The sequence below is a fragment of the Solea senegalensis genome, linkage group LG1, assembly GCF_019176455.1.
Source record: "Solea senegalensis isolate Sse05_10M linkage group LG1, IFAPA_SoseM_1, whole genome shotgun sequence".
Lineage (NCBI taxonomy): Eukaryota > Metazoa > Chordata > Actinopteri > Pleuronectiformes > Soleidae > Solea > Solea senegalensis.
The window spans coordinates 2,063,895-2,088,693 of record NC_058021.1 but is presented as its reverse complement, the minus strand read 5'-3'; the positions used below and the strand labels follow the sequence as shown (position 1 = coordinate 2,088,693).

The 24,799-nt window shown below is 39.6% G+C and overlaps 3 protein-coding genes across 4 annotated transcripts in view; 2 read left to right on the top strand and 1 right to left on the bottom strand.

Annotated features, from left to right (window-relative positions):
• The window catches only part of palmdb (palmdelphin b), a 13,405-nt gene extending 4,523 nt beyond the window's left edge, over positions 1-8,882 (top strand). The window contains exons 2-4 of the mRNA XM_044036247.1: positions 2,553-4,980; positions 5,061-5,140; positions 5,967-8,882. Of these exons, the coding sequence (XP_043892182.1) occupies positions 2,553-4,980; positions 5,061-5,140; positions 5,967-6,050 (2,592 nt within the window). The 3' untranslated portion in view covers positions 6,051-8,882. The remainder of the gene's footprint in view (positions 1-2,552; positions 4,981-5,060; positions 5,141-5,966) is intronic.
• Positions 8,880-20,425, bottom strand: LOC122775976 (putative ferric-chelate reductase 1). Its single transcript, XM_044036261.1, has 16 exons — positions 20,310-20,425; positions 19,171-19,372; positions 18,396-18,547; positions 17,547-17,641; positions 17,092-17,230; positions 16,596-16,784; positions 15,839-15,937; positions 15,590-15,728; positions 14,544-14,657; positions 13,699-13,814; positions 13,480-13,566; positions 11,996-12,093; positions 11,805-11,863; positions 10,974-11,117; positions 9,367-9,434; positions 8,880-9,281 (listed from the first exon to the last, which is right to left on the bottom strand). The coding sequence occupies exons 2-16, from the start codon at positions 19,361-19,363 to the stop codon at positions 9,189-9,191; spliced, it is 1,785 nt and encodes a 594-aa protein (XP_043892196.1). The 5' UTR covers positions 19,364-19,372; positions 20,310-20,425; the 3' UTR covers positions 8,880-9,188.
• On the top strand, positions 20,093-24,799 carry LOC122776005 (CBY1-interacting BAR domain-containing protein 2-like). 2 transcript variants are annotated; one of them, XM_044036305.1, is made up of 10 exons: positions 20,093-20,097; positions 21,552-21,647; positions 21,726-21,963; positions 22,048-22,116; positions 22,432-22,533; positions 22,643-22,648; positions 22,760-22,864; positions 22,958-23,071; positions 23,354-23,560; positions 23,674-24,799. In XM_044036305.1, the coding sequence occupies exons 2-10, from the start codon at positions 21,631-21,633 to the stop codon at positions 23,857-23,859; spliced, it is 1,044 nt and encodes a 347-aa protein (XP_043892240.1). In that variant the 5' UTR covers positions 20,093-20,097; positions 21,552-21,630; the 3' UTR covers positions 23,860-24,799. The 2 variants fall into 2 exon arrangements, with proteins under 2 accessions (XP_043892240.1, XP_043892250.1); XM_044036315.1 differs by lacking the exon at positions 20,093-20,097 and adding an exon at positions 20,833-20,844.

Below are 24,799 nucleotides of genomic sequence, written 5' to 3'. Positions count from 1 at the left end.
CAGACTGTCGAGCTGGGTGCCCCGCCTTTTGCCCTATGTCGTCTGGGATCGGCTCCAGCTCCCCTGCAACCCTCATGTCGAGGATAAAGAGGTAGACATTGAATGAATGAATGAATGAATGAATGAATGAATGAATGAATGAATGACCTGTGTGGTCTCTAACAGAGAAGCTTGTGAGTAAAGAGACATTCTAGATGATAAATGAAACTGTTGAGACTACGCTTTGGTCTCAGGATGAGTATTACCTATCCCTAAAAGATTATTTTTACTATTAGTAGTAGTAGTAGTAGTAGTAGTAGCAGTATTGATCAACTTACATTAGTTTATGTTAAAAGCTGTATGGTTATCATTTCCAAAAACACTGTACCTCTACCTCCACAGTACTGGACATTATCCACCATGTTCAACAACAGTAGAATCTCATGTAAATGAAGCATATTCACCATTTCAATGTGAGATGTACGTTACAGGTATTTAACGACATTATAATGAATTGTTTTGTGCAGTTAAATTATGATGCAAATTAAATGTTTGATAAGGCACAAAACCGACAGTCCGGCTATAAATGCATGTGGTCAGCACTACTGTTCCATCTGTGACATGCTGTGTTTATGCAGCATGTGCTGTGGACACTTGGCCACTCCTTCTGTCACTGCAGTGCTAAGATAATTAGATATTTGCATTATGTTTATCATTCTATATATGTATGTATGTATATATATATATATATATATATATATATATGTATATATATATATATATATATATATATATATATATATAAATATATATATATATATATATATATATATATCATGTAACTTTTCTATTGACTCTGAATCTTTTTAAACTGTAGATCATGAAAAGAGAGACGTTGTCTTTGAACTTTGAACTGTCTGACCCAAGCCTGCAGATGTTCATTTTAAACCCGATCTTAACCTGGTCTAACCATACCATAATATTATTAATCATAATATTACTTACTTAAACGTTTAGGTTGAGTGTGTTACAGGCGTCACTTTCTCTCTCTCTCACAAAACCATTCCTTTTTTCCTCTTATCAGTTTTCTCATCAGATTACTTCACAAACTATAGACTAGAAAATGTGGGTTTGTATCATAAATCCTTAGAAAGTACACTTTTTTAATTTTTTTTTATAACAGTATTTATTTCTCTTATGTACTTATCATTGTCTTTATTGTTTCATGTGTTTTTTAGAGTTTTAATTGGAATAGAAATTATACAAAATAGAAGCCCACATCTTTTCTTAGAATTATTAATTAGTGCTGTTATAAATACTGTGTTCAGTAAGTGGTCACTCATTGAGGCTGTAATATTACAGCGTGTTGACGATGTAAGTTGTGAATGACGGCTTTATAAATAACATTGAACTGAGTTGATCATCTAAAAATGATTTTAATACAGAGAAACTTTGTTTCATCACGTCTAACACGACATAAAGTGGCTTGTTACCTGTAAATGAGCTGTGACATATCATCATTCGTTCATTCATTCATTCATTCATTCATCTGCCGCTTTAGCCTCCACATACAGTAGGAGTGTGCTGGTGCCAATCCCAGGATGCAAACCAACAAACTTCTTGCTGTGAGGCAACAGTGCGAGCCACATGTGCCGCTGTGTGACCCCTGTGACATGTCACTGATGCCTTAATAAATGTATATCACTCCTTAAAATGCACACAAATCCCAGAATCCCAGAAAGTCGTCTTGCTCATGAGCTTTTACACTGAACTCTTGCTGACGTGTGCATTTGTGTTGCAGCAGAGAGAAAAGTGAGTGTTTCTTCAGATTGAGTTAAACAATGATGACGGTCATGTGAGTGTGTTTGTGGGAACACAGCGACTGTGAGGCTCCGCTCATCATCTTACAGGGACTCTTCACTAGTGTGTGTGGGAGGCAGACCTGCAGCCTTACATAACATCACGCACACTATAATGCCATCCAATTCTGCTGGTTCTCATGCGCCTCCTCCCTTTCTGCTCATAACCCACTTAGGGACACATTCAGTCAGTCAGCACAAACAACAGAGACACCCCTCCCCCTCTCCCCACACACACAGATCTGACACCCCCGTCCCTCCAAAGATCCATGTGAAATTGTTCCTCCGCCTGGCACAGCACATTTAAGTGCCGTCTACGGACAACTTCAGTGTTCTTACTGTACTTGAAACGTTGTTCCTGACGATCTGCCAGAGTCACAATAGAGTCCTGGACGATGAACACTCATGAGAACTGTTTTAGTTACAATCACTGGGAAACCCAATCGTAGAATTGTTGTCTTATTTGTATACTATACCTATATCTATATTTATTTAATAGTTTTTAACAGATTTGTAAGCAATGATGGGTTGAGTTCTCTGTTTTGCATACAGTATTATTATTAGTTTTTGGAATATCTAGTGTTACTGTGTGAATCAAAGACACACATTTCTGAGAATAACGCAGGAGAACATAGTGATTTGTACAAACGTGTCAAACATCACCGTTTACCACCAAGAACATGAATGTCTCTTCTTTATTCTCTCTTTTCACAGAAAGCTACCTTGATGGACAGAGAAGCAGATGGAAAAAAACTGAGCGAAGGCTGCAGCACAACTAAGAATCAAAACTCCTTCACTGTCACCATGGAAACCAGTGAACAATCGGTGCTGCCAATGGACTGTGAAGAGGAGGTTGCTGTGGCTAATTCACCTGAGCCGGGGAAGGATTTCAGTGCAGATGAAGAGCAAGTTTGTGAGGCACGCTCAGCAGATTCCTCTGAGGAGAAAGTGATGCTCGGTACAACATTAACCGACCAACTGGTCCTGCACTGCACTGACACGCCCGCTCAGGATCAAAGGGAAGTTTTAATAGAGCTCAACAGAAATGAGTCGATCACTTCATCGGTCTCTGACACGCTCTCCAGCGCTGACAGTGTTTATGAGAATGAGGCCCATCGGAAGACACAGGAAACACCAGAACAAGACCCTGAGACCCAACACAGTCTTAGGCCAGAGCCAGAACCTGAGCAATATACAGAGGCAGAACAAAACCCTGAACCAGAGCAAAACCCTGAACCAGAGCAATACCCTGAGCCTAAGGATTTCCTTGAAATGGAGGAATATCCAGAACCAGAGTTATACCCTGAGCCAGATCAAGATCCTGAGCTTGAGTTATACCCTGAGCCAGAACAAGATCCTGAGCTTGAGTTATACCCTGAGCCAGATCAAGATCCTGAGCTTGAGTTATACCCTGAGCCAGATCAAGATCCTGAGCTTGAGTTATACCCTGAGCCAGAACAAGATCCTGACCTTGAGTTATACCCTGAACCAGAACAAGATCCTGATCTGGAGTTATTCCCAGAGCCAGATCAAGATCCTGAGCTTGAGTTATTCCCAGAGCCAGATCAAGATCCCGAGCTTGAGTTATACCCTGAGCCAGAGCAAGACCCTGACCTAGATTTATACCCTGATCCAGACCCTGAGGTTGAGGATGATTTTAATGATGGATATACAAATCCAAATCCAAAAATTCCATTTGAGATACCCATCACAGAAGAATCAATACTGGAACACTGCATTAGAGAAGAGGCCATGTCAGATGCATCCAATGAATCCTGCCATGACCTTGATCCTGATGAAATAGATGAATGTCTCAGAGTTGAAATCGCTGCCGCTTCCTCAGACAGTGAGACAGATGAGAAATGGCGAACCATATTCTCCTCTTCTATAAATAAGGAAGACGATGATTCATATTTGGACAGTCTTCAGCTGAGTGCCCAGGAGCTCTTTGTGCAGAAAGTTGAGTCGACAGACTTTGAGGAACCAGACGCTGATGCAGAAGAGGCTTTGTTAGATGTTCCACAAACAGAGGAAGTACTGGAACAACCTGACGATACTATTTACTCCCCTGCCCCGACACAAGAGGTCAAATATAACCTCTTAGGCCTCCAAGGTTTGTCCAAGATCTCCGAAGATGAGAGTGAAAATAGTAGAGACGCCAATCATAACCACACCGTCCACGAAGAGCAAATCAATGCAGACCAAAGCAAGAAGCTACCAAAAGACTTCTGTGTCATACAGGAGACGAAGAGCGAGAACGTCAGCACGGAGCATGTAGACTTCCAGCTAGCTCGTAAACAGTGGCGGGAAATGGAGGAGCAAACCCGGAACAGGGTTGTGTTACCGACAACCAAGCAGCCCAGTCTCCACAGCAGCCACAGCTTCATGTACACACCCGTCCGTCACATTGAAAGAATCCACAAGAAATCACATGAACTGGAAAACTTGAATCTGGTTGGGGATTATCCTCACACCCAATTCAGCCCTTGCTCAGAGGATTCTGGTCTGGATGATTCCAGCTACAGGTCTCCTTATGATGACCCAGAAACCCCAATTGAAAGAGAGATTCGCTTATCGATGGAGAGAGAGGAAAACTTCCGGAGAGAGCGGGGTTTCTCCAGGATGGGCAAGTCAACCGATTGTGCTCCATCAAGAGGAATCCCCAGATCCATCAGCACTCCACTCACGCCCTCCTTCATCATCTCCTCCTCACCCACGAAGGAACCGCTGAAACATGAAGTGTCAGCAAACAATGTCATTATCCTTGAACCCAACAACGATTTCACCTCCAGCCCCAGACATGGAAAAGACAACATGGCGGCCCGCTCTGGTGAGTGGCGTTCCGAGGACAACAGTTCCAATCTCATCATCCTGGAGACGTCTAATCTGATTATCCGCAGTGCCTCAGATTTCTCCATCAACAAAACATACGAACAGCCCCAGGAGAAAATGTTCCTGAACAACCCCTTCTTCAAGCTGCGCTCAAGAAGCACCATGTCACTGGTGGATGAAGAGATTAAGATGGTGAAGCAGAGGGAGGAAGAGCTGAAGAAAGAGAGAGCCACCCTGTACGGGGAAGACAGGTTCGACGCAGACAGACTGTTGTCAGGTCACATGGACAGTTTGGCTTTTGACACTTCAGGTACGTGTGAGCACAACACAACACTTTATTACATTTAAGCTCATTATGATCAGTGGACTTTGTTTTATCTGATGCACCAGATAAGTGCAAGTCCTCGCCATCGTCGCCAATGAAAACAAGCCACAGGATGGATCGCTCTGCTTTGTCCTGTGATCACAGAGTAAGCACGTTCCTCTCTTAAATCTTCATTTACATTAACATGGGTGGTAGGTGCAGGCCTTGTGTTACTGACACAGTAACTGACCTGTGAGTAGCCGAAGAAATGACTCAAGTAAAAGTGCTGTTACTTTAAGATAACGATTACTCAAGTAGAAGTAAAAGATCGCACATGTAATAAAATAAAGTAACGACCGCCACAACGGAACGGCGTAAAAGTACCGTTCTTTCTTCAAATATATACTCAAGTAAAAGTAAAAGCATGTTGCAGTAAAACTACTCCTGAAATTACAATTCATCCAAAAAGTAAGTAAATGTAAATGTAGTTCTGATGCTGACACATACAAACACTCAGGTGCAGGTTTAAATAAACAACACGCTCCATTTTTAAATGCTGACCTCTGCTCACTGACTCCAAGTCAGGAAGCGGTGATGTGATAATATCTATGTCTGCACTTAGTTATTGTCACTCTTGATGATTTTGTATTTCCACACCATCTTGATTATGTTGGGCACAAGGGAAAAAAAACAATGGTAGGATTGAGGCCGACAGGCAGGAAACAACTCACAGCTGGCTGTGAAAGGAACAGGGTATTTGAGTATTATTATTTATATTGAGTGGCATTTGAAACATGCTCTGCAGTGTCTTATTAGAAGTCATTGCAGAATGTAGTTCAGGTGTTGGATAATTACCTTCTCAACATTATAGAGAGCAGAGGAACCAACCATTCACACCACAATGAGACAAACAGGAACAACCAGACTCAATAGATAAGGAGGACGTGGAGGAACTAGTGTAACATGAAGTAAACAAGTTTGTTTTTCATCAGTTTCCAGAGGTCTACACAGCAGGAAGACGTAAGAGTGCCATGGCTCTGCGCTGGGAGGCGGGCGAGTTTACAAAGAACGACTGAAGAGGAACAGGAAGTCAACAGTTTGCCATATTAGGGCGTTTAATGTCAGTGTTGTTCTCATTCAATTTAAATTAAGTATTGCGATTGTTTGTTTCATGTTGTGACATAACAAACTGCTTCTGTGATGCTTTCGGCAAGAAAAATAATGTCTGTGGCCACATGTGGACAGTTCAGAAGAACTGACTGTAACATTGACAGGGGTAACTCTGACTGTAACATTGACAGGGGTAACTCTGACTGTAACATTGACAGGGGTAACTCTTGATACTGTTTCCACACTTGTCTTTATTATGTCAAAAACAACATTCATATCTGCAAGGCTGCTGGTTTCAGCTGTTATTAGGCTACAGTGTCTACTATATGTAGTTGTAGTGTTTATTATAAGATTGATTGAAACCGTGCCAACACACACTAAACTCCATTCTTAACCCCGGTAAATGAAAAGGGTGTCAATCCTATAATTAGTTACAATCTACAGAAAGACCAACAAGGCCGTGTTATCACCTGATGTATCATGCAATAATATTCAATGCTGTCCTTACAGGTGGATCATCTGCTGCCTTGTTGTCGAGCAGAAACTGAACCCGCCTGTGTGCTCTGCTTCCCGATTGGGCCTTTACTATTACAACATAAATACAGTAATCACATGTCACTGAAAGTGTTGTTGATGACTATAATCAAGGTGTCGTGCAGTTAAAAATAATATCACACTTTGACTGAGTGAATGAGACAAATCAGTCGACCACAGTGACGACGTATCCTGATACAAACTGTGTCGAGATGCAGTTTCATGTTGATTATTCTTTAATGCCAGAGAGATTGCATCATAACAACTATTTGGAGTTAGAACTCTAAATAACTGGGTTGGCGTCTCGTTTGGTCAGCGGAAAGAAAAAATTAAAAAACCATCAGTGTATAGACACGCCCCCTGACAGGAAACAATGCAGTTCATCCCATAGACGTGTACAGTAGACATGTCTGTTTTCATCATAAGAGTGAAGAGGGTGGATAGATGTTGTGTGATCCCGGGTAAGGAGAGACTAAACTATGGTCCTGGATCATCAGTGTCATGTAAATAATGGATGTGTTAACGTTGCCGTGCAGACTTGTACGTCAGTGAGACTGAGTCCATTACTAACCCGAGAGTTCACAACAAAATCCATCGCTTGTGTTTGTTCCCGTCTCTCTCGTCTTCTATCGCTCATAGCAGTGATTCCCCGCCTCCATCTCGCTCATCTGGATTGAGCATGCGCGTTAAAGCATGCACGCTGTATCCATTTATTTATTTAGATATTTATTTATTTATTTATTTAATTCATTTAATTAATAAACCTATTCAAACAAGTAAGAAACCACAGAATGACGAAAATCAAATGAGCATAAAGTGAATAAACAACAAAGACAGCGACCGTGAACGCCAGCACTCGAGAGAGAGGGGTGTGGTTATGACATCATTGTCAGTGTAGTGTATTGTGTACCGTTTCTGTGTGGCTGAATCTAAAATGCAGATTCCATACAACACTTTAGTGGATTTAAAACCAGGTCTGAACCGCTGAGTAATGGTTTTGGCTGTGTCATGTGACCATGTCACCTTTAACTGGAAGGTTCGATCCCCAGTTCCTGTCGTCTACATGTCAGTGTGAATTGCTTGTAGCTCCCGTGCTAGTTATGAATGGGTTTGAATGATGTGATGGAAAAAATGTTGTGTGTGACTATTGCATTTAAAAAGAAGTTGATCTTACCTGCTGTCTTACAGTAAAGTCAAAAGTGCTTGGAAGACAGAAGACGTTGTTGCTGCTGCGTGTTGGACACATACATATATATATATATACATATATATACATATATATATATATATATATATAGATATTTTGAAGTCTTTGCTCAACTTTTCTGGACTTTGTAACTGTTTTTAAATGAGATTTAAAAACATATTTTGATGTTATTGTCTTGATGAAGTAGACGCTACATTGCTCAGTGTGTATTGCATTTCCGTACGTTGCTTTTTTCTGCCGTCATTCATGTTTCAGGGTGAGCAATAATAGCAAAGCTGTCCCAGCACAGAGAGGCGATGAAATGAATGCATCCGCGCAATATACGAAACACGCGATCCACAGATCGTCACTGTTGTTTTAATGAGGAAACATTTAAATATGCATTTAAGAATCATTTGAGTTGTCTCCATGTGATTCCTTACAACCGGTGGTCAGACAATCCAATAAGAACAGCGCTGCCTCAGACGACATAGAATGTCCTTCATCTTAAATGTCATGTCAGTGCTGAGGAAATGACACATACAAATCAGATGACAATAGATTTTATTCTTTATATAAAAGCCCTATAAAAGGATGTTTACTTATATAGAGTGAGACTAGAGTGTGTATATACTTGTACATGTGCAATCATATTCTAACACTACTGTCAGATTCAGCAATTATTCCATTCTCATGATGTGACAGGACGTGTAGGATTCATCTCTGTAGTTCACGCTGAGATGAATTCTGCAATCACATGTTTTCTTAAATAAAAACAGATTTTAAAAAGGCAATATTTCATAAAATTCACAAAGCCTTGATATTTGCGGTGACTCTCAAAAGCAGCTTTCATGATCTCGATGCGTCCCTCACCTTGAAATGCATTGTTTTACGTTCGTTTACGTTTGTTTGCTTCATTGTTAAAGTAGAGCTTACAATTCTCAACGATGACTTGCTGTGAAATGCCCCTGCCTGGACATTTGAGACTGGGGCATTCACCTCATCTTCATCTTCATCTTCATGCAAGTGCTGAAGACATTAGTGCAACAATAAAAGATTAATAAATGTGTGAAAATAGTGTCTGGCTTCTTTTATTTAGTTGATGACCACACTTTTGTATGTTATAGTTTAACCTGAGGAGGAAAGAAAAGGTCAAACTGGAAAACACTTCAAGGGTTTACTATAATAACTATTATACAGACTGGTTGATTGATTGATTGATTGATTGGTTGGTTGGTTGATCAGTTGATCGATCCCAGACTGGGAAATAGTCGAGTGTGTGTGCAGTCTGCAGTCTTACCATTAGATGTCACTAATTATTATTACACACTGAACTATGTAACACAACATTAAAGGCGGTGCAGATGATGAATTTAAGTCAGAATCATAAACTTGCAATAGCTTTTATAAATGCTGACAGGAAGCCTGTGTTCCCTATCATGAAAACTATAAACACCACGTTCTTGAGTTGTGGAATCTGAAAAGAAATGACATTAAAGAATCAATAAAGAGAATATAATATACATAGAAAATATAAATAACAGATAGTCAATAAGTCTCACCTCCCTCTGCTGCCCCCTCTCAGTGTGAGGACACAACATATGTTCTTTGTCATCATTGTCATCGTTTCCTTTGGACAAATGTCGTTTTTTTACTCATGTGTTTCTTAAGGTGATCATTTTTATACAATACACAGATTTACCTTAAATATCGTCTTACTTACTTCCTCTAGTCTTCCCTCTGCTAATGAGTTCATGTTAGGTCTTAAAAGACACACACACACACACACACCTCTCTTCTCTACACACATAGACTGTAATAATGTTTCCTGACTTCACTCTTAATGCAACAGAACAATTGATTTCAAATGATTGATTATTCTAATTAGTGCCGAGACTCACAGCTAATTGACACAACTGCAGCTGTTTATTTCAGGGATTAAGAGCTCATCCAAAGTGAGCAGGAGAGAAAATGAAAAACCAATCAATAAAAGTGCACTGTTGGCACACAGGTGGCAGTGATGGTGGGTGGGATGCCAGTGAGGGATCAGGCTGAATCCTGCACTCACTGTCACCACCGCCATGTGTTAAAGCAGCATTATATAACTGTTGTACCTTCAAATAGTAAAATATTCTCAAGCTGCAATTACTTTTATTTTTTTTTTGCAAGCACACAGGGAGTGTATTTCATTTTCTTCCATTTTGTGCTTTTTTATTGGTGACCATGATTAACACTGAACACTGTATTGAAACATGACAGTAAGACTGTGTGTTCTCGGTCACAGTTACAGGTACGAGCAGCTGTGGTATTGCATTAGACATAATGATGGTTAATGGATCTGATCAGGCTTTAAAAAATGGTTATTGACAGTTATTGATGAGACTTTGGCTCCATTCACATGGAAATGGCACACAATAATAATAACAATCTTTTTCTTTGCCGTTTTGAAAAAGTTTCCAGTTTTGTTTCAGGAAACGTCTCAAAACCTGAAACACATTATAGATATAATAACAGAAAGGAAAGAAAAGGAAAGACAGACAATAAAAGGTATCATTAAGCAAACAGATCGTACAACAGTGTTGACAACTGTTGTTTTTTTGTCTTCAAAAAAAAAAGTGACCAGCGACTAATCTAGTGAGTTGTGACTTTCTGGCATAATCTTAAATTCTGTCCGAGAAGGAAATCACCAGTTCTGCTGCAAGAGTTTTACTGTGGGAGGAGAGTCAGTCTGACTATAGACAGACAGACAGACAGACAGACAGAGAGAGACAGACAAGAACAAGCTGTGGATGTGCAGTGCAGCTGACTGTGTGTTGTGTGAAAATAGGTTTTGTTTTCTTCTTCTGGCTTCAGTTACTTTTCATTGACAGTAAATAAGGACAGTATGTGAGAGGTGGGACTATGACATCATGGCTTTCCCAAAGTAGCAGATTAGCTGTCTACATGCAAATGCAAGCGTGGGATGCCAAAACCCAAAACCCTGAGTCTGTGTGGACGAAACACCAACACAAAAACTATGCATATTGACCTACAGCCTTATCTGTGTGGACAGACTCAGATAATAACCACAGAGGACGCTGCAGAGGACGCTGCAGAGGACGCCGCTGACATCAGGCAGCGTGATGCTAGTATGACATATGAGATATTGTGTTTGCCTGCAGGAGCTTACCTGTGTTTCTGAGTGTGTAGGTGTGGATTAGTAACAGTAGATCTGTGAACATGATCCACAGCACCCAACCAGTCAGCACTGCAGGAGACCAGGGACTGGGTAAGAGCAGAGCCTGCTGAGCAACACCCAAGAACACACACACCACTGAGAGGGAGGGGGGAGAGGGAGAGAGAGAGTGAGAGAGAGAGAGAGAGAGAGGCGGAGTCAGTGTTTGACCTGCAGCAAACAAAAACATTTCAGTCATGGGAAACTTTACTCATATCACCATTGAAATGATGGGCTGTCGTTTGTAAAGCAGCACATGATGAAAATAACTTCAACATTTTGTCACATTTAGCTTCAAACAATGTTTGAAAAAGTGAATTTTAAAAAAAGTCCGGTTATTTTCAGCATGTGCTGCTTTACAAGCGACACCTCATATGACATGGATGTCTTTCCAGTCCTTTCCAAATGATTGGAATTATCATAGGGTTCAACCTTTTCTGCACAAATGAGCCACAATAAAATAATAATAAAAATATTTCTTGTTGCTAACCCAACATCTAAAGACAAACAATAACAATAAACTCAAATCCACAGCCATTGCTACTGATAGTCTCCAAGAAGTGAAGAATGAATGTATGAATGAATGAATGAGGATAAATAGGCTAAACAAGTATAACAGACTCTTCCTGTGCACAACAGCACCTAAGATGCTGGACAGGTTAAAGGTCAAAGGTTAATGAAAAGTTTAAGGTCATTGAGTGCTATCGTTAAGTGTGGGGTAACAATGTTAACAAAGTTTTCTTCAATACAATTTCTCCACATGAAATACTTGTTACTCGTTCTTACTGGCAAGTATGTGGGTCACACTGCCTGCACCCAAGTGCAGCCAACTGAAGATGATCCTCCTGCCAAAATAACGTACATCCAGGTTAACATGGACAAATGTATTCATTTAAAAATGCTACTGCAGCTTTTCATGGGATGGAATCAACGATGAGCAAGTGTGAGACTTCTTAAAAAGTGGTTTGGGGTCTTACCGGGGGGAGTCTGGGACGGGTCGCAGTGTTGCCATAATTGGCTGAATGACAGACAGAGCCATGACGGTGCAGCCGATGTACGCGTGAACGCCTGCGCGCTATAAGGAGTAAGAGGGTAAATGTGACTTTAGACAACAGCTCTTATCAAATGTCTTTTTAATGTCAAATATTGTATTTATTGGCATTTGGATTGAAATGATGTGACTCATATTAGCAAGCTGTTCATGACTTTAACTCATGTAAATCTCAATTAGTCTTCATTTTGGACATAAATAGATTAGTAACCAGTAACATTAACTAAGGTTTCACACTTTGTTTCTGAATTTTAAAAGTGCAAAGGTCTGAAGTCATCATTAGATTTGTTGTTTTTGCATCATACAGTATAATAATTTCTTTACTTACTAATAATCACTTTACTGTAAAACATCCAGAATATGCAGGAAACATGCAACTCTAATTTCACTGCTGCCTCAGAGCAAGATTTAGCAGTGAACATATGCTTCAGATAGCATTGACCTATTGAAGCTGACATTACGGGAACGTTTTGCAGTTTATTTCCTAAAACCCGACCTTTCCAATGCTCAGACCTGCTGTGACCTTTCTTCTCCAGCCTCTGTATTAAAGTGTTTGTATTGCAGGGTCTACACTTCCCTCCACATCTATCTAGAATTCAACAGCTCAGCCTCTGGAAGACCCAGCACGTAGTTTGTCTTTGTGTTTGTCTCGAGAGCTGCAGTTACTGTGAGGAGACAAGACGAACAAATGGTTTAACACTGAGCCGCGAACGCCACAGAACAGCATGTGACTAATACAACTGAGTCCTTCACACACATGCATGCAGCCCATGGAACACAGTGTGTTAGCTGCAGGTTCAGTCACAGCAGCACATTGTTCTCAAGAGAAATAAAAGATGATTCCATGAAGATAAAAAAGTATCCTGTATAAGTAGAGAATATGAACTGGAACGTCAAGACCTCCATATATATATCTATATATATATATAGATATATATATATCATAATGAAAAGAGGATAAGACCAGGCCTCCGAGGTGACTGGAATAAAATAACTGTAATATTATGTAATCCATATGAGAACATAAGTGGAAGAGTGATATCTGTATCAAGGACTGGTGAATAAAAGAAGGAAGAAACAACTGGATGTGTGGTATAATAAATAACTACCAATTCATATACACAAAGAATGTTGCAAGATTCTTTGTTAGACCTAAATTTAATAAGGTCATTATTTTTTTACAGCAGCCCCTGTGGGTCAAACACGTTGCATAAAATATTGTATAAAATAAAATAAAACTCCCACAGTCCAAAAACAAAAGCGTTAGATGATGGATGAAATAAAAATGTTCACAAACTCTGAAAACTCACAGACAAATGTTGGTGATGTTAGCAGAGGGCTAATGAGAGGGGGTGTTTTGTGTAGTCTGCCACACTTATGGCACTTTTCCACACACACACACACACTTACTTTGCTCCACCCCCTCCTGTATATGAAAGGCAGGCTGAAGGCCACACATGTAAGGACCACAGCCAAGACCATCATGGTTCGATGGAACTACAGAGACAGAGAAAGGGGAGATTTTAAATACTCCATAAAGAATAAAGAGTGGATCCCCATCATGTTAGACAGAGACAGAGATAGTAGTAAACAAAGATGCTCATGATGAACATGTCCTGCTGCTCTCACCTGAAACCACGGCCTTTTCCCCAGCAGTGTCGTGTGAAGCCAAAAGTATTTGTAGTGACGAGCGATGATGACGGCTGTGCTCACTGTCCACATCCACGCAGTCAGCATTAATACACCTGAGTGGACACATTTGCAGCTTATGAGCGAGTCAGCAAAATACAGTTGGTTGGATTCATTTTTCATAGTTAGTGTGGAAGGTTTCAGCCCTTGACTCATTATTTGCTCACCAATTGTTTTGGTCTGGAAGAAAGATGTGAGATGTGATGTGTTGATTACTGATTACTTAACAGCAAGAGGAGGAGGAAGGATGCCTTCCCCTTGAAACTTGATTATGACTTTAGATCTGACCAGATACAAACAGGTATTAAGACCAAATCAGCTTTTTGAATGGAACCATAGCTGTATTTGCATCTGACTTTACTTTGTAGAGGGTCTCGCAAAGTTGGCTGACCCTCTTCATAACCATGACCACGTCAAAGAAGGGACAAGGACAGGCATTGGGTTCTGCAGGGAGTGTGAGCAGAGTTTGTGCTCTGGTGCAGATATCTGAAGGGGAATGTCTCGGAGGAAGACCTTAAATCAGAGACCTTGAGACAGCTGGGACATGGCCCATGGAATGGTTTGTCAGGCTTGGTGTCCCCAAGTGCATCAACTCAGACCAGGGAGCTTCAAGAGTTCCTTGATCCAACAATCTTTGGCGCACACTGCCAGCATCCAGGAAACAGGACTGAGCCTGTGCACCAGTACTAGTGAGTCCGGTCAGGAGAAGAGGCTCCCTGTGAACTTTCCTTTATGCAAAATGTAGAGTAACTTAGTCGGTATTGGAACCAAATGTCAGAACCAACCATGAAACTTGATGAGGAGCGGGGAGCGAGAGCCAGTAAGATCCACTGGAGGTCCAGTAATCAATTGCTGGTTGGTGGAGATGAGAGGCTGATAATCGTGTCTGTGGATTAAACCTGTGAAGCACAAAGTTTTACCATCGACGCTGCACCGTTTATACACATTTTAACACAAGAATATTCACATTCACTTGGACTAACATTGTGTCCCTGCTGCTGTGGATGAGGAAACTATGCTATTCTCAGTGAAGTGACTCACTAAAAAGTCCCACTGATGACGTGATGAGTCAGACACACACACATACACATGACCTGAGGTGTGGAAAAGAAGAAAAAAGCTTTTCCATGAACAGAATCAGACCCAGGAGACCGACACAGACAGCTCAGTCATTTAGGAGGAATATGAAAGTCACAATAATACGTTTGAAAAGATCAATAAGGAACCTGCAATAATATAGTGAGAAGGTCTATTTCATCAAATATCTGCAAATATCCGGTGTTGTGGTCTCTGTGTCCAGTAAGGTCCACTCACCTTCATCAGCCACGTAACATCATCATCATCATGCTATTCTAGTTCCATCACACGTTTAATTTAAAGCTTTAAGTGTCTAACTTATAAATGAATGTGCATTCTATTCAAGCAAGAGCCACAATAGTGCACATTATGCTCATTAAGACTGTCAAGCTCTATGTGACACTCTGTGTTCCTCAGGATAACAATGTTTGGCTCTCATGTCGCTCACGGAGTTCCCTGCACCACACACAGGAAGTGAGTTCTTTAGTGAAAAAGGCAAAAAGACGCACAACAGCAGCACAACACTGAACATGTGGGATGACTGCAACAGGTTACATTATGGCTGAAATCCCCAAAAAAGCTGTTTGATGGGACAAATGCCTCGAGCAGCTGAGGGGTGGTGGGGGGGTGGTAATCACTCTGAATACCTCAAGGGGGCGACAGCTGTTATGAAGTGGAGCTTTAATATTAATTATAATATAGTTATTAATTTAATATTGAACACTTCCAGATAAATGAGAGGTTTCACTCTTACTGTGGTGAGAGCTACCATTTGCCATAAAGAGGTAGTAGCTCTGGTTTAAGGTGAACCTATTAGAAAGGATGATGTTTCTATGGAAACGGCATTGGATGACACCATCAGCGAGCCTCCAGGACTGACCCCACAGATTGTCCTGAAACACAGAGGTCAGCACTTAAAATCTGCAGTGTGCCATCTTTGAGTGTGTGTGTGTGTGCGTGTGTGTGTGTGCATGTGTGTGTGCATGTGTGTGTGTGTGTGTACCTGTGTTGCCAGCTCAGGGTGTGTTCTTCCAGAGACGTGTGCAGCACTGATGGTAACTCTGCCCCCATCATTCACACAAAGGTAAACATCATCATTTCCCTGCAAGGGCACAAAGGTGCACATACAAACATCTTGTTATGTTCATTACAGCGACATGTTGTCGTTGCTGTCTCCTTTAAGCGACGTTCATAAATGACTGAATGAACTGTTTTCTAAGTAGCATTAGCAAAAGGCAACATTTGCATGAAGCACTTTATTTATTATTATTTATTTATACACTATTATTTATGGTGATTATAACTGAAACAGAATCACAAGGATAATGGACCCACATTTATTACACCAGGGGTCAGAGTTCACCTTTGCTGTTCTTTAGTTAAAGGGTCAGTTCAGGTTTTAAAGTGTGGGAGTATAAGATACTGACACATAATTAGTGCTAACAAGTAAAAAAACATTGAAATAAAGCTATAAATATATAATATAATATAATATATTATATAATAAACACATTATATTATGCAATATAATGCACCTGTACAGATACTGTATTGATCTGAATTAAAACCGGTTGCTTTGGGTGAGGTTTTGGGTTCTAAAGTGAAAGAATTGCATATTTTAGATTTGCTTTTCACAGTGATACACAAACATACGTACAGGTAGTATATTTAAAGTCATGTCACACACTGGACCTTTAAGGTAAAACCCATGGCATTGATAACAGGGTAGTTTGCAGGGAGCAGGTCATGATGAAACTCACCATCCATTTATCCAGAGATAAGGCTGCAGACACGTACCCTTCAGCGGGTCCACTGAGTTCAAACATGACACTCTGTCCTGCTTCATCAGTGGTAAACGACAGGAAGAAGCAGTGGGGGTCAGAGTCTGGGTGACAGCCCACTGGGTCTCTGAGGCAGGTTTTACTGTGGCCACACCCCACTGAAGTGAACTGAGGGGAAGACAGGAGACTCTGAGATTCTGAAACTCAATTCTCTTTTATTATATGTTAGAATATTACATGATTTAAAGCACCAGTGCTGTACACTGAAGAGTTTGGGGTAATTACGGGGTTGGGGTTTCTGTTCACCCATCCACTACCCAGGGGCAATAAGCATTTACACAGCTCACAAACTTCACATTAATGCCTCACTGTCACGTCAGCTGTAATATAAATACACACTAGGACACGATGACAGGTGTTCATTGTTGCTGATCTGTTTCTGAACTAGAAAACAAAGTTTTGGTCAGATACTGACCAGTGTGGGCGGAGCAGAGGAGCTGGTGGTTAGAGAAGGTGAGTCAGTGAATGGAGCAGCAGTCCCTCCTCCTCTCAGAGACACCACAGGACCTGGAATCCTCACCCAGTACACCTTATACTCGTGCACCACTGTCGCACTGCAACACAAACAGTGAGCCACACTCTCCATCACTACTACAGTGATAACATGTCAGATAATCAAAGTTGTGAAGAAAGCAGTTAATTGTTGTTTTATATTGGATTAACTGTGGGATGTGTCTCTGTGTGTTTGCACAGTGCATGATGATTTGATCGATATGTTCATGCTGCATGTAAACACTCTAAATCTCCCTGCAGTTACAAATAAAGTGACTTGATTTGACTTCAGTCCTGATGATGGTTCCAATCATGCGTGTAAACCTGTGGCTGCGTGGGAACAAACGTGGCTCCTGCTGTGGTGTCATGCAAACTCACAGAAACTGGACGCTGAGTGGAGGCTCCTGTGGTGACTTCCACACCGCTTTAATGCAAGTCTTCTTTGTACTGCTCCTGTGACTCACACCAGATCCCTTCAAATGACCACACACATACACACATACAGGATGTTGATCCATACTGAGGCAGCACTTTCTTAGGTCTCGTTTTAACTCATGCATACTATCATTATTGTTATTATTATTATTATTATTATTGTTATTATTATTATTATTATTATTATTATTATTATTATTATTATTATTATTATTATTATTATTATTATTATTATTATTATTATTATTATTATCATTATTATTATTATTATTGTTATTATTATTATTATTATTATTATTATTATTATTATTATTATTATTATTATTATTATTGTCATTACATATTATTATTATTGTTATTATTATTATCATTATTATTATTATTGTCATTATTATTATTATTATTATTATTATTGTTGTTGTTATTATTATTATTATTATTATTATTATTATTATTATTATTATCATATCATTATTATTATTATTATTATTATTATTATTATTATTGTTATTATTATTATTATTATTATTATTATTATTATTATTATCATTATTATTATTATTATTGTTATTATAATAATACTCAACACATACAGTAAGTAAGTATATGGAATGAAAGGGGAACAAAGGCAGTGGACAGTGGAAACAGGAAATGTCTTCATGTCATTCATGTTGACACACCACTCGGTACTCTAAGTATATTATCACTGATCAGTATTTGACTGAATAGGACTCATTATAGATCACAGACATTAAACAAAGAAGATGTTAAGGAGGAGAAGCTTTTGTTTACCTGTGTGTGGCCACACTGTAACAGCCGAGACTCATGAGGGTCAGTCAGCATGAAGAACCCTACGGCTGAGGAGTCTAATGTCCCAGCATCTCGAGCTTCCATTAGAAAGCCCTTGAAGAATGTAGGCTTAATGGAGGCCACTTGTAAAGACACTGTGGATGAAGATGAAAGAAACATTAAACGTTAAAGAGTTAAAGTTGTTTTTGTGTAAGTGTAATGACAAATAATAACATCACCAACAGCAGAAATCACCAGAAGTGTGTGATCACTTCACAATAGATTTGCTGGTTTCTCTCCGTCAAACAGCTTTGTGGAAGTTTGTGTCACTTCCGTCGCTCACGCTGTCACTCAAAGCTCCTCAGAGAAAATCTGTGTTTTTAGCTCACAGAGAACAAGAGCTGCTCGTCCTCCATCTGTTTAGGATTTGTGAGCACACTCAAAGTCTACGACGAGGCATCTGTCGATTTATGATGGATTATATGACTTGGTATTTTGGATTTTTAAGGATGTATTGGTTGGCTTTGCAGTGTTTTCATTAATATACCAGCCATGTTGTATGTACAGAAATGCAAGCCTCTTTTTGGAGGGAAGTCAAGCTCTACAGTACTTTACAGATTGTTTTACTTAACCATGACTGAACAACTCATGTAATGTACATAATTATGGACACAGTGCATACTTTGTTGTTTTATTAATCTTATTGTGCTAAAAGAAGAAAAAGGATGACTTATCAAACTACTAAATTCTATATATATAGAAAGAAATGATAAACTACCTGTGATGTTGTCTCCTGGACTGAATGTGGATTTGTCCACAGTGATATTGTATGGAGGAGGGTCTGGTCTGGGCTGGTAACCATGCTGAGGCACCATGTCTTCACAGGCAACACTTACCTTCCCATTACTGAAACCTGTGACTGGAGCGACACTCCTCATCAACAGTGTCAGCAGGAGGAATAAACAACTCATCACTGACGCCTTCAGCAAAGACAGAGGAAATAAAGTCACATATGAGACCTGTAGAGAACTAATCACCGTCTTTTCTCTCCACATCGCCCTCTGAATTTTTACAAATAAGATCTAGAGTTGTTGTTTTTAACATTAATATATATATATCTTAGAATACTGCTGTGTTTTTAAATGATCATGTGAATTTAAAGGTGCACCATTGCCCTGTGAAATCACGTGGGAGGCAAATACAAGAAGAGGTAAGATGTTATGTTTCATGTTAAATGACTTAGAACTAAGAACATTATCTTTTATGTACAGTAATCGTTATTTACATGTTTCATCCTTGTGTTGTTTATTTCTTTGGTACAGTGTGATTTTAGAGGATCGTGGTATAGTCAGCCTTTTTTTCTCTTTTACACTTGGAGATCTATGTATATTTACAAAATAAAGTTAGTTCATTATGTATTTCATTCACATTTAATTTAAAATATGTGGATTCGCTGGAGCTAAAAAAAATAAATAACAGCAGATCAGTCATCGCCACAGTATAATCAGTCTCCTGCAGATCCAGCTGAGTTCAAAGGGCTCACTGAGATAACAGATTATGTCAAACTAAAGTCAAGGTTGTGTTCAGGGAAACACCGTAACTAATGAATGAGATGTGGCTCACAGAAAGAAAGACAAAATAATGAATTAACTATATATTTGTTTATTAAAGTAGAAAAAAAGAACAAGGAATTGAGCATTTCAAAGTAAGTTTGCTATGTTCTGAAGTCCAATCTTGTCAAATAACTAAATATGTCAGTGATCAATTGTTTCATGTTTAGAAAATGTACCATTATTTTTGAGCATTCATACTTTTTAATTGCAGGAAATGAAGATACAACTACAGTAGAATGTCTGACTCTTTTAAAACAAAGTCATTTTTCAGTGATCACATAACATTAATAAGTGATCGTCTTACCTCCGCCTCCCTGTGCTGTCTGTGTCTCTGTGCATTTCCTTCCTGAGATTAACTAAACTAGTCATATTGCCCTTCAGAGGGCAGGGCCTCTTTTGCCTTCACTGCCCATGAAAGATAACTGTAAATGTGAATCCTTCTTCTAAAATCATCTGCAGCAGGCTGTACACTCAGAGGCACAATACTGCCCCCACAGTTCATCCTTCTTCATTGCAGTTCACAGTTCACAGCAGTGTCAACTCCTTTCCTCAATCTCTGTATCGCAGTTCAAAACTGTCCTTCATTCTTCTTTCCTCGTCCTCTTCAAACTTCTTTATCACAGTTTGAAGTTCTTTATTTCTGATCGAACAGTTCAAAGCTCACATACTCGACTATTACCATAGACTTTCCCATTGCTTATTCTTTCCTTTGATTCCTTTGATTTCTTCAATCCGCTAAGTGTCAAAGGTTTAGGAACCGCTCTGTTGTTGTGAAACTATTACTACAATCATCGCAGGCTGTAACTCATCATTTTAATTTCCTGCTTCTCCCAAACAAGGTGACTGTGCCGTTCAAGCAGGCGGATTGATACTGACGCAAATGATTGATCTTGTTTTACATTTAAATTATCTCATCTTTTTTATTTTAACATATCTTGATTGCAGTAATACTTGCAGTGTAACAGACAAGTACACACACACACACACACGTGATTGGAGTCACATGACTGCTAGCAGACAGTGAATGAATTAGATATTAATATGACTTAAACTTCATGAGTCGTATACACCATTAAAGGCAACGGCATATCAGAATATAAATAGTATATATATATACTGCATATATATATACTGTATATATATATATATATATATATATATATAAAAACATTTACAATTCCAGACAGTATATTTTTCCTTGAAATTGATTTATATTCCTCCATGGTGATCATTTCTGACAATTTCAGTTATTTCCGTGCGCTAATGCAGGAGTAATTCCTCCAGCAGTGTAATTATTCAAAGCTTATTTTAGAATATAGCAAAAGTGTTGACCATGTTGAGTCTGGTTAATGTTCATGAATGTTCATAGAAACCACTACAGGGTACAACCAGAACACATTGTACAGAGATGCCTGCATACAGTGCTGCTGCCTACCTGGACAGCCAGTCATTAGAGGCATAATAATGCTGTGCTGCCATCATGTGGCAAAGACTATCACCTACACCATTTCTGCAGCTTACACGCGGTCTGTTGTCGTTTCCACAGAGACAGTCTCTTGTTACCTGGTGCAGGTGAGAGCAAGTGGAGGCAAACAACAGAGCTACAGGAAGGACAGGAAACAAACATGAACACTTTCTCCAGGTAAGAGTGACTACTATTAGGTTGCAGTTATCTCATCATGCAACGCAAACATTTGACTTTTCTCCTGATACGTGTTAGCCGGGATGTTCAGGTGAAGAGCTTGGAGCAAACAGTGAAACATGCTGAAAAGCACCTGGGTGAGATCTGCTCCCTGTTGGGCTCCTACACCAGGAAGACGGCGAAGCTGAGAGACAAGGCAGACTTGCTGGTGGCTCAGATCTTTGACTTCTCCAGCACAGAAGGACCTGAGCTCCAGGTCGGACTGAGGAACCTGGCAGAGGATCTGGCCATGGTTCAGGATTACAGACAGGCTCAGGTCAGGAACTTGGCTTGTATTCATTCTACACTATGCTCTACTGTAACAGGTGAACACAGGGTTAATGATTGACTATTGTTGCAGGTAGAGAGACTTGAGACGAGAGTTGTTGCTCCTTTAAAAGGGTACGGAGACATGATCAAAAATAAACGGGTGAGTTTTGATAAAGTTGTGTGTTGTCTATATATATCTGCAATAGGCTGTTAGTTGACTTCCATAAGATTCCATAATATTTACATTAAAGTAATAAGTGACATTTCTTTAAAGGTTTGGTTGTATGATAAAAGATGGATTACTGAATGGACCTACTGGCCCAATATCTGTGAACTACTTCATGAGTAAATCATGAAACCAGTGAACACAGATGTATTTAATGACTTTTTACACATGATTGCACATGATTGTGCTGCGTTTGTCATGTGAGGAAACGTTGTTTTGCTGCGTCCTCTGACAGTGTGTGTCTTTCAGGTAGATCTGAAGAAGTTTAACACTGATCTGAACCGAGAGATGAAGGAGCTGGAAAAACTGGGTAGAGTCAGACTGAGGAACCCTGCTGACCGCCAGAGCATTGTATCCTTCATTCATTTGATTTGGAAAAAAAAACCAAATAAAAATCATTGATCCTTAAATACTATAAAAAAATTACATTTGGATTGTTTTTCTTGACCAAAACTCTCAGTCTCAGGTTAAGTGTTATGATTATTTCACAAATATCATCACATCATTTACTCTTTCAGCAGCTCATGCACATGGTGAGGGTTAAAGCTTTGTCAGTGCTGTTTGTGTTTAATAACAGGCTGAAGTCAGTGCCCAGAAGGCTTCCAACAATGCTCAGCGCAGTGTCAAACAACTCGAGGAGACCATCTCGGACTTCCAGAGACAGAAACTGGAGGATATCAAAGTCAGTGTCTCACAAACACACACACTGGAACAATTACAGGTGAAACATCAATGTTTCAAACTGCAAACACTCTTTGCTGTATGTGTTTGGCAGAGGATTTTCATGGACTTCATTACAGTGGAGATGCTCTTCCATGCTAAGGCTCTGGAGGTCTATACACACACATACCACAACCTGGAGGCCATGAACATTGAAAAGGATCTGGAGGTATTTAATACTTAACATACATGTGTCATTATTGATGTAACTGTAACAAACACTAACTGCAGATACAATGAAGTTAGTCAGTTATATGAAAAACTGCTTGTTTGTATATGAAACAGAAACTGCAGGCTCTAATGTCTAACCACATAGTTTCCAAATAAAATAGAAACAAGGGACAACACCTGCTTTATTTAAAAAAAGGAAAAACTACTACACATAAACTGTATAAAAAATAAAATCTTTCTGCCTCTGTCTGTCTGTCTGTCTGTGTCCTCTTGTCGGCAGCTGTTCAATGGACGTCTGAAGATGTCTGACTCTCTGCCTGGACATCTGGAAACCCCACAGAGCAGCCAGTCGTCTACACTCATGACCCGCTACCCAAGTTCTCCTGTGTCCTCTCCCAAAGGCCAGAGCCTCAGGCCCATGCTGGCTCCCCCTACTGGACAAAACAGAACACATCAGCACAGCCAGCTCCCTGAGAGAGCTAGGAGGGTGAGCACAAGTAGCTTTGTTTCCATAGTGACAGAGCCAGACTGTTTGTGAAGGATGAGGCAGAAAATAGCCATGATGTGAACCTGACAATTATCACCTGAATTCATTTGCAGGCTCGCAGCGTCTTACAACGCCAGAGAGGCATGGAGGAGGAAGAGGAGGAGGAGGAGGAAGAAGAGGAGGAAGAAGAGGAGGAAGAAGAGGATGAGCTGTATGAATCAGAGCTGGAGGACGATCAGCACATCAGCAGGCAGTCTTATGCTGTTCAATATGCCCAGATGCGCCGATGGCAGCAGTAACAAACACATATACATATACATGTACATATGCATGTACATGTACATATACACGCAGATATAGATATAGCTTTACAATATTAATAATTTAACAGGGGCAAAATTTCATATTGTGTTCTTTTAAAATGTAAAATAAAAAGTGAATACAAGCCATGTGTATCACTCTGGAAAGTATCATTTTAATTGTATAAATGTGCTTGCTGATTTTATAATGTGTCAAATTAAAATTGTGTTTAAGTGAATTCATATTCTTGTTATTTGGTAAAAATGTCCCTTCCCTGTGTATATGTAGCCCGTGTGTACATGTAATAACAAAATCCCTTTGTTTTATGGCATTTTCATTGTACATTCAGTTCTGACTGAGTTTTTTTGAGGAGCTTTTATTTTGTTAGACGTCTTTTATTTTGACACTAGCTTTTCGCTGTGCTACTTCCTGTTTATTCGCGTCGCTAGAGGCGCTGCTGAGGAGAGGTAAGACTTTAGCGTCACTCCGGTCATTGTTGTGTAAAACACGGTCAAATTCGAGGCAGAGACTTGTGTATATTATTTAGTATAAGTTGCGAATGTTGGTCTCTTGTAAAATGTTGTTCTCGTTGTATTAATGTATGTTTTGTATGAGTACAGTACTTTAGCAGTTTGTTAGCTGTAGCTCATAAGCTAGGCTACAGTTTTGCTTCCGCTGTTTTCTTTATTCTACTTTAAAGATGCGCACGTGAAACCAGAGCGTGAGCAGTTGTTGTACTGACATTATTGTGTTTTGCACAGGTATGTAAGCTCACTGTTTGTCATTTTTATTACTGTACATTGATTTGATTAGTAAGTTAGACTTTTGTCATTTATTGTCATACACATAAGGTGTATTACTGTTTATTGTAAGTTCATATTCATTCATAAAAATACTAAAAGTGCTGCTGGTGGGTGGAAAATATAACCGTGAATTTAA

Coding starts and splice junctions, on each gene's coding strand:
- LOC122776005 (XM_044036305.1), top strand. Junction 21,964..22,047: donor AGGATTACAGACAGGCTCAG/GTCAGGAACTTG, acceptor CTATTGTTGCAG/GTAGAGAGACTTGAGACGAG. Junction 23,561..23,673: donor TCCCTGAGAGAGCTAGGAGG/GTGAGCACAAGT, acceptor ATTCATTTGCAG/GCTCGCAGCGTCTTACAACG.
- LOC122775976 (XM_044036261.1), bottom strand. CDS start 19,363: ATGAGTTGTTTATTCCTCCTGCTGACACTGTTGATGAGGAGTGTCGCT. Junction 16,785..17,091: donor CCTCTGCTCCGCCCACACTG/GTCAGTATCTGA, acceptor TCTTCCCCTCAG/TTCACTTCAGTGGGGTGTGG. Junction 13,815..14,543: donor GCTCCTCATCAAGTTTCATG/GTTGGTTCTGAC, acceptor GTGTCCACTCAG/GTGTATTAATGCTGACTGCG.